The sequence below is a fragment of the Oncorhynchus keta genome, chromosome 18 (assembly GCF_023373465.1).
Source record: "Oncorhynchus keta strain PuntledgeMale-10-30-2019 chromosome 18, Oket_V2, whole genome shotgun sequence".
Lineage (NCBI taxonomy): Eukaryota > Metazoa > Chordata > Actinopteri > Salmoniformes > Salmonidae > Oncorhynchus > Oncorhynchus keta.
The window spans coordinates 51475703-51485656 of NC_068438.1; the positions used below are offsets into that span (position 1 = coordinate 51475703).

At 46.4% G+C, this 9954-nt stretch overlaps 1 protein-coding gene across 1 annotated transcript in view; it reads left to right on the forward strand.

Moving 5' to 3' along the window:
* Nucleotides 1–2136: 2136 nt before the first annotated feature.
* LOC127909045 (forkhead box protein O1-A-like) overlaps nt 2137–9954 on the forward strand; it is a 10061-nt gene continuing 2243 nt past the window's right edge. Inside the window, exons 1-3 of the mRNA XM_052468913.1 lie at nt 2137–2169; nt 4131–4325; nt 9363–9648. Of these exons, the coding sequence (XP_052324873.1) occupies nt 2137–2169; nt 4131–4325; nt 9363–9648 (514 nt within the window). The remainder of the gene's footprint in view (nt 2170–4130; nt 4326–9362; nt 9649–9954) is intronic.

A 9954-nucleotide genomic window follows, 5' to 3' on the forward strand; every position in this document is an offset into this window, starting at 1 on the left:
ATACAGGTGGAATGTGGGGGCATTAGAATGGTAGTGTATACAGGTGGAATGAGGGGCATTAGAATGGTAGTGTATACAGGTGGAATGTGGGGCATTAGAATGGTAGTGTATACAGGTGGAATGTGGGGCATTAGAATGGTAGTGTATACAGGTGTAATGTGGGGCATTAGATGTAGGAGTGGCCTTCTCCTCTACCTGGTATTAGATGTAGGAGTGACCTTCTCCTCTACCTGGTATTAGATGTAGGAGTGACCTTCTCCTCTACCTGGTAGTAGATGTAGGAGTGACCTTCTCCTCTACCTGGTATTAGATGTAGGAGTGACCTTCTCCTCTACCTGGTATTAGATGTAGGAGTGACCTTCTCCTCTACCTGGTAGTAGATGTAGGAGTGACCTTCTCCTCTACCTGGTATTAGATGTAGGAGTGACCTTCTCCTCTACCTGGTATTAGATGTAGGAGTGACCTTCTCCTCTACCTGGTATTAGATGTAGGAGTGACCTTCTCCTCTACCTGGTATTAGATGTAGGAGTGACCTTCTCCTCTACCTGGTATTAGATGTAGGAGTGACCTTCTCCTCTACCTGGTATTAGATGTAGGAGTGACCTTCTCCTCTACCTGGTAGTAGGTGTAGGAGTGACCTTCTCCTCTACTTGGTAGTAGATGGTGTAGGAGTGACCTTCTCCTCTACCTGGTATTAGATGTAGGAGTGACCTTCTCCTCTACCTGGTATTAGATGGTGTAGTAGTGACCTTCTCCTCTACCTGGTATTAGATGTAGGAGTGAACTTCTCCTCTACCTGGTATTAGATGTAGGAGTGACCTTCTCCTCTACCTGGTAGTAGGTGTAGGAGTGACCTTCTCCTCTACCTGGTATTAGATGTAGGAGTGACCTTCTCCTCTACCTGGTATTAGATGTAGGAGTGACCTTCTCCTCTACCTGGTATTAGATGTAGGAGTGACCTTCTCCTCTACCTGGTAGTAGATGTAGGAGTGACCTTCTCCTCTACCTGGTATTAGATGTAGGAGTGACCTTCTCCTCTACCTGGTATTAGATGTAGGAGTGACCTTCTCCTCTACCTGGTATTAGATGTAGGAGTGACCTTCTCCTCTACCTGGTAGTAGGTGTAGGAGTGACCTTCTCCTCTACCTGGTAGTAGATGGTGTAGGAGTGACCTTCTCCTCTACCTGGTATTAGATGTAGGAGTGACCTTCTCCTCTACCTGGTAGTAGATGTAGGAGTGACCTTCTCCTCTACCTGGTATTAGATGTAGGAGTGACCTTCTCCTCTACCTGGTATTAGATGTAGGAGTGACCTTCTCCTCTACCTGGTATTAGATGTAGGAGTGACCTTCTCCTCTACCTGGTAGTAGGTGTAGGAGTGACCTTCTCCTCTACCTGGTAGTAGATGGTGTAGGAGTGACCTTCTCCTCTACCTGGTAGTAGATGGTGTAGGAGTGACCTTCTCCTCTACCTGGTATTAGATGTAGGAGTGACCTTCTCCTCTACCTGGTATTAGATGGTGTAGGAGTGACCTTCTCCTCTACCTGGTATTAGATGTAGGAGTGACCTTCTCCTCTACCTGGTATTAGATGGTGTAGTAGTGACCTTCTCCTCTACCTGGTATTAGATGTAGGAGTGACCTTCTCCTCTACCTGGTATTAGATGGTGTAGTAGTGACCTTCTCCTCTACCTGGTATTAGATGTAGGAGTGACCTTCTCCTCTACCTGGTATTAGATGGTGTAGTAGTGACCTTCTCCTCTACCTGGTATTAGATGTAGTAGTGACCTTCTCCTCTACCAGGGATTATAAAGCCAGGCAGCTGGAGGGGATTTAAGCCTGTATGCTGAGATGTTACAGGAAAGGGCACACAGGGAAACGACAGTCCCCAGTGGCACTCTATTCCCTATTTATATACTGTAGTGCACTACTGCCCAATGGCCGATCTGGTCAAAAGTAGTGTACTTATGTAGGGAATAGGGTGCCGTTTGGGAAGTAGCCTCAGTGTAAACAGTGTCATACATCTTAACATGGCATTTCAGTGGCAAAGGGGATGTTAACGCCAATCCCACTGTCTGCTGCCTACAAGTGGTCTTTGAAGGGCAAACGCATCACAATACGAGCTATGACAACGACGCAATGGTCAAAACGCCGCAGCTTCTTAATAGAATAGTACTGAGCTCACCGCGTGCGTCTCCCTTATAGAATAGTACTGAGCTCACCGCGTGCGTCTCCCTTATAGAATAGTACTGAGCTCACCGCGTGCGTCTCCCTTATAGAATAGTACTGAGCTCACCGCGTGCGTCTCCCTTATAGAATAGTACTGAGCTCACCGCGTGCGTCTCCCTTATAGAATAGTACTGAGCTCACCGCGTGTCTCCCTTATAGAATAGTACTGAGCTCACCGCGTGCGTCTCCCTTATACCGTGTCGTCTTTTATAGAATAGTACTGAGCTCACCCGTGCGTCTCCCTTATAGAATAGTACTGAGCTCACCGTGTGCGTCTCCCTTATAGAATAGTACTGAGCTCACCGCGTGCGTCTCCTTATAGAATAGTACTGAGCTCACCGTGTATGTCTCCTTATAGAATAGTACTGAGCTCACCGTGTCGTCTCCCTTATAGAATAGTACTGAGCTCACCGTGTGCGTCTCCTTATAGAATAGTACTGAGCTCACCGCGTGCGTCTCCCTTATAGAATAGTACTGAGCTCACCGCGTGCGTCTCCTTATAGAATAGTACTGAGCTCACCGTGTGCGTCTCCTTATAGAATAGTACTGAGCTCACCGCGTGCATCTCCCTTATAGAATAGTACTGAGCTCACCGCGTGCGTCTCCCTTATAGAATAGTACTGAGCTCTGCGTCGTCTCCCTTATAGAATAGTACTGAGCTCACCGTGTGCATCTCCCTTATAGAATAGTACTGAGCTCACCGTGTCGTCTCCCTTATAGAATAGTACTGAGCTCACCGCGTGCGTCTCCCTTATAGAATAGTACTGAGCTCACCGCGTGCGTCTCCCTTATAGAATAGTACTGAGCTCACCGCGTGCGTCTCCCTTATAGAATAGTACTGAGCTCACCGCGTGCGTCTCCCTTATAGAATAGTACTGAGCTCACCGCGTGTCTCCCTTATAGAATAGTACTGAGCTCACCGCGTGCGTCTCCTCCTTTTTTGGAAGTGGGTTTTTTTCTCTCTTCTTTTTGTGGAAAGCTCTGGACTCATCACAACCATTCTCACCCTTCTCCATCTCTCTCCCTCCTCTCCATCTCTCTCTCTCCTCTCACCCTTCTCCATCTCTCTCCCTCCTCTCACCCTTCTCCATCTCTCTCCCTCCTCTCCATCTCTCTCCCTCCTCTCCATCTCTCTCTCTCCTCTACATCTCTCCATCTCTCTCCCTCCTCTCCATCTCTCTCCCTCCTCTCACCCTTCTCCATCTCTCTCCCTCCTCTCACCCTTCTCCATCTCTCTCCCTCCTCTCACCCTTCTCTATCTCTCTACCTCCTCTCACCCTTCTCCATCTCTCTCCCTCCTCTCCATCTCTCTCCCTCCTCTCACCCTTCTCCATATCTCTACCTCCTCTCACCCTTCTCCATTTCTCTATCTCTCTCCCTCCTCTCCATCTCTCTCCCTCCTCTCCATCTCTCTCTCCTCTCCATCTCTCCATCTCTCTCCCTCCTCTCCATCTCTCTCCCTCCTCTCACCCTTCTCCATCTCTCTCCCTCCTCTCACCCTTCTCTATCTCTCTCCCTCCTCTCCATCTCTCTCCCTCCTCTCCATCTCTCTCTCCTCTCCATCTCTCCATCTCTCTCCCTCCTCGCCATCTCTCTCCCTCCTCTCACCCTTCTCCATCTCTCTCCCTCCTCTCACCCTTCTCCATCTCTCTCCCTCCCCTCCATCTCTCTCCCTCCTCTCACCCTTCTCCATATCTCTACCTCCTCTCACCCTTCTCCATCTCTCTCCCTCCTCTCCATCTCTCTCCCTCCCTCCATCTCTCTCCCTCCTCCATCTCTCTTCCTCCTCTCACCCTTCTCCATATCTCTCCCTCCTCTCCATCTCTCTCCCTCCTCCATCTCTCTTCCTCCTCTCACCCCTCTCCATCTCTCTCCCTCCTCTCCATCTCTCTACCTCTCTCCAGAATTCTATCCGGCACAACCTGTCCCTCCACAGTCGGTTCGTCCGTGTGCAGAACGAGGGGACAGGGAAGAGTTCCTGGTGGATGCTAAACCCTGAGGGAGGGAAGACTGGGAAGTCCCCTCGACGTAGAGCAGCCTCCATGGACAACAACAACAGCAAGTTCGCCAAGAGCAGAGGACGGGCTGCTAAGAAGAAGGTACAGAAATACTGATGTTCAATGTCTTTATTATATTACCTACAGTATCTATACAGTATCTATATCTATACAGTATCTATACAGTAACTATATATATACAGTATCTATACAGTATCTATATCTATACAGTTTCTATACAGTAACTATATACAGTATCTACACAGTATCTATATAGTATCTATATCTATACAGTATCTATATCTATATCTATACAGTATCTATATCTATACAGTATCTATATCTATACAGTATCTATATCTATATCTATACAGTATCTATACAGTATCTATATCTATACAGTATCTATACACTTTCTCTATCTATACAGTATCTATACAGTAACTATATATATATATATATATATATATACAGTATCTATACAGTATCTATATCTATACAGTATCTATATCTATACAGTATCTATACAGTATCTATATCTATACAGTATCTATACAGTATCTATATCTATACAGTATCTAAATAATAATAATAATAATATATGCCATTTAGCAGACGCTTTTATCCAAAGCGACTTACAGTCATGATCTATACAGTATCTATATCTATACATTATCTATATCTATACAGTATACAGTATCTATACATTATCTATATCTATACATTATCTATATCTATACAGTATCTATACAGTATCTATATATATACAGTATCTATACAGTATCTATATATATATAGTTACTGTATATATATATATATATAGTATTTATACAGTATCTATATCTATACAGTAAATATATATATATATATATATATACATCTATACAGTATATTTATCTATACGGTATCTATACAGTATATATATCTATACAGTATCTATACAGTATCTATATCTATACAGTATCTATACAGTATATATACAGTAACTATATATATACATACAGTATCTATACCGTATATATATCTATACAGTATCTATATCTATACAGTATCTATATCTATATGGTATCTATACAGTATCTATATCTATACATTATCTTTACAGTATCTATAAAGTATCTATATCTATACAGTATCTATACAGTACCTATACAGTATGTATATCTATACAGTATCTATACAGTATCTATACAGTATCTATATCTATACAGTATCTATACAGTATCTATAGGCAGGACCATGAGTTTTTCCTGACCAGGCCAGGTCTCTTGAGAGGGCCTTAATGATTTGATACCTACAGTTGAAGTCGGAAGTGTATGTTAATTTAAGTTGGAGTCATTAAAACTTGTTTTTCAACCACTCCACAAATGTCTTGTTAACAACCTATAGTTTTGGCAAGTCGGTTAAGACATCTACTTTGTGCATGACACAAGTAACTTATCCAACAATTGTTTACAGACAGATTATTTCACTTATAATTCACTGTATCACAATTCCAGTGGGTCAGAAGTTTACATACATTAAGTTGACTGTGCCTTTAAACAGCTTGGAAAATTCCAGAAAATTATGTCATGGTTTTAGAAGCTTCTGATAGGCTCGTTGACGTAATTTGAGTCTATTGTAGGTTTGTACCTGTGAATGTATTTCAAGGCCTACCTTCAAACTCAGTGCCTCTTTACTTGACATCATGGGAAAATCAAAAGAAATCAGCCAAGACCTCAGAAAAAACATTGTAGACATCCACAAGTCTGGTTCATCCTTGGGAGCAGTTTCCGAACACCTGGAGGTACCACGTTCATCTGTACAAACAATAGTACACAAGTATAAACACCATGGGTCCACACAGCCGTCATACTGCTCAGGAAGGAGACGCGTTCTGTCTCCTAGACATGAACGTACTTTGGTGTGAAAAGTGCAAATCAATCCCAGAACAACAGCAAAGGACCCTGTGAAGATGCTGGAGGAAACAGGTACAAAAGTATCTATATCCACAGTAAAACGAGTCCTATATCGACATAACCTGAAAGGCCCCTCAGCAAGGAAGAAGCCACTCCTACAAAACCGCCATAAAAAAGCCAGTCTACGGTTTGCAACTGCACATGGGGACAAAGGTCATACTTTTTGGAGAAATGTCCTATGGTCTGATGAAACAAAAATAGAAATGTTTGGCCATAATGACCATTGTTATGTTTGGAGGAAAAAGGGGGAGGCTTGCAAGCCGAAGAACACCATCCCAACCGTGAAGCACGGGGGTGGCAGCATCATGTTGTTGGGGTTCTTTGCTGCAGGAGGGACTGGTGCACATCACAAAAGAGATGGCATCATGAGGAGGGAAATGATGTGGATATATTGAAGCAACATCTCAAGACATCAGTCAGGAAGTTAAAGCTCGGTCGCAAATGGGTCTTCCAAATGGACACTGGCCCCAAGCATACTTCCAAGTTGTGGCAAAATGGCTTAAGGACAACAAAGTCAAGATATTGGAGTGGCCAAAGCCCTGACCTCAGGCCTATAGAAAATGTGTGTGCAGAACTGAAAAAGCGTGTGCGAGCAAGGAGACTTACAAACCTGACTCAGTTACACCAGCTCTGTCAGGAGGAATGGGCCAGAATTCACCCAACTTATCGTGGGAAGCTTGTGGAAGACTACCCAAAAAGTTTGACCCAAGTTAAACAATTTAAAGGCAATGCCACCAAATACTAATTGAATGTATGTAAACTTCTGACCCACTGGGAATGTGATGAAAGAAATAAAAGCTGAAATAAATCACTCTCTACTATTATTCTGACATTTCACATTCTTAAAATAAAGTGGTGATCCTAACTGACCTAAGACAGGGAATTTGTACTCGGATTAAATGTCAGGAATTGTGAATAACTGAGTTTAAATGTATTTGGCTAAGGTGTATGTAAACTTCCGACTTCAACTGTAGATATATCCTTCATCTCTGTTATCCTCTCATCTCGCTCCTCCCTCTCCTCTCTCTCTTCTCCTCTTTCCCCCCTTTCTCTCTTCTCCTCTTTCCCCTCTCTCTCTCGTCTCCTCTCTCTCCTCTCTCTCCTCTCCTCTTTCCCCTCTCTCTCCTCTCCTCTTTCCCCCTCTCTCTCTCTCTCTTCTCCTCTTTCCCCTCTCTCTCTCGTCTCCTCTCTCTCCTCTCTCTCTTCTCCTCTTTCCCCCCTTTCTCTCTTCTCCTCTTTCCCCTCTCTCTCTCGTCTCCTCTCTCTCCTCTCTCTCCTCTCCTCTTTCCCCTCTCTCCTCTCCTCTTTCCCCTCTCTCTCTCGTCTCCTCTCTCTCCTCTCTCTCTCGTCTCCTCTCTCTCCTCTCCTCTTTCCCCTCTCTCTCCTCTCCTCTTTCCCCTCTCTCTCCTCTCCTCTTTCCCCTCTCTCTCCTCTTTCCCCTCTCTCTCCTCTCCTCTTTCCCCTCTCTCTCCTCTCCTCTTTCCCCCCTCTCTCTCTCTCTCTCTCTCTCTCTCTCTCTCTCTCTCTCTCTCTCTCTCTCTCTCTCTCTCTCTCTCTCTCTCTCCTCTTTCCCCTCTCTCTCCTCTTTCCCCTCTCTCTCCTCTCCTCTTTCCCCTCTCTCTCCTCTCCTCTCTCTCTCTCTCTCTCCTCTTTCCCCTCTCTCTCCTCTTTCCCCTCTCTCTCCTCTCCTCTTTCCCCTCTATCTCCTCTCCTCTTTCCCCTCTCTCTCTCTTCTCCTCTCTCTCTCTCTCTCTCTCTCTCTCTCTCTCTCTCTCTCTCTCTCTCCTCTTTCCCCTCTCTCTCTCTTCTCCTCTCTCTCTCTCTCCTCTTTCCCCTCTCTCTCTCTCCTCTCTCTCCTCTCCTCTTTCCCCTCTCTCTCTCTCCTCTTTCCCCTCTCTCTCTTCTCCTCTCCTCTTTCTCCTCTCCTCTTTCCACTCTCTCCTCTCCTCCTTCCCCTCTCTCTCCTCCTCTCTCTCCTCTCCTCTTTCTCCTCTCTCTACTCTCCTCTTTCCCCTCTCTCTCTCTCCTCTTTCCCCTCTCTCTCTTCTCCTCTCTCTCTCTCCTCTCCTCTTTCCCCTCTCTCTCCTCTCCTCTTTCCCCTCACTCTCCTCTTTCCCCTCTCTCTCCTCTCCTCTTTCCCCTCTCTCTCCTCTCCTCTTTCCCCTCTCTCTCCTCTTTCCCCTCTCTCTCTCTTCTCCTCTCTCTCTCTCTCCTCTTTCCCCTCTCTCTCTCTCCTCTCCTCTTTCCCCTCTCTCTCTCTCCTCTTTCCCCTCTCTCTCTTCTCCTCTCTCTCTCTCCTCTCCTCTTTCCCCTCTCTCCTCTCCTCCTTCCCTCTCTCTCCTCCTCTCTCTCCTCTCCTCTTTCTCCTCTCCTCTTTCCCCTCTCTCTCTCTCCTCTTTCCCCTCTCTCTCTCTCCTCTCCTCTTTCCCCTCTCTCCTCTCCTCCTTCCCCTCTCTCTCCTCTCCTCTTTCCCCTCTCTCTCTCTTCTCCTCTCTCCCTCTCCTCTCTCTCCTCTCCTCTTTCCCCTGTCTCTCCTCTCCTCTTTCCCCTCTCTCTCTCTTCTCCTCTCTCTCCTCTCTCTCCTCTCCTCTTTCCCCTCTCTCTCCTCTCCTCTTTCCCCTCTATCTCCTCTCCTCTTTCCCCTCTCTCTCTCTTCTCCTCTCTCCCTCTCCTCTCTCTCTTCTCCTCTTTCCCCTCTCTCTCTCCTCTCTCTCCTCTCCTCTTGCCCCTGTCTCTCCTCTCCTCTTTCCCCTGTCTCTCCTCTCCTCTTTCCCCTCTCTCTCTCCTCTCTCTCCTCTCCTCTTTCCCCTGTCTCTCCTCTCCTCTTTCCCCTGTCTCTCCTCTCCTCTTTCCCCTCTCTCTCTTCTCCTCTCTCCCTCTCCTCTCTCTCTTCTCCTCTTTCCCCTCTCTCTCTCCTCTCTCTCCTCTCCTCTTTACCCTGTCTATCCTCTCCCCTTTCCCCTCTCTCTCTCTTCTGCTCTTTCTCTCCTCTCCTCTTTCCTCTCTCTCTCCTCTCCTCTTTCCCCTCACTCTCCTCTCCTCTTTCCCCTCTCTCTCCTCTCTCTCTTCTCCTCTTTCCCCTCTCTCTCCTCTCCTATCTCTCCCATCTCACCTCACTCCTCTCCTCTCTCTCTCCTCTCCTCTTCTCTTCTCTTCTCTCCTCTCTCTATCTCTCTTGTAGTTGTCTCTCCAGGGTGGTCCTGACGGGGGAGCAGACAGCCTCGGGGGAGGCACCTACTCCAAGTGGCCCGGCAGCCCCAACTCCCACAGCAACGATGACTTTGATGCATGGAGCGGTTTCCGGCCGCGCACCTCCTCCAACGCCAGCACGCTCAGCGGACGCCACTCACCCTTCACGCCCGAGGACGACCTCGGAGACGGGGACGTGCACATGGGCTACCCGGGATCCTCCGGGGCCAAGATGGCGAACACATTGCCCAGCCTGTCAGAGATGGCGAGTTCTCTAGGTCAGTAAACCAGATTGAAACTACATAAGGACATTTCCTCAAGAACACGTGCTTGCTAGTGTAGTGTAGTGTAGTGTAGTGTAGTGTAGTGTAGTGTTAGTGTAGTGTAGTGTAGTGTTAGTTTAGTGTTAGTGTAGTGTAGTGTATTTTTAGTGTAAGGTTTGTGTGGTGTAGTGGTAGTGTGGTGTTAGTGTAGTGTAGTGTTAGTGTAGTGTGGTGTTAGTGTAGTGTAGTATAGTATAGTGTAGTGTAGTGTAGTGTAGTGTAGTGTAGTGTAGTGTTAGTGTAGTGTGGTGTTAGTGTAGT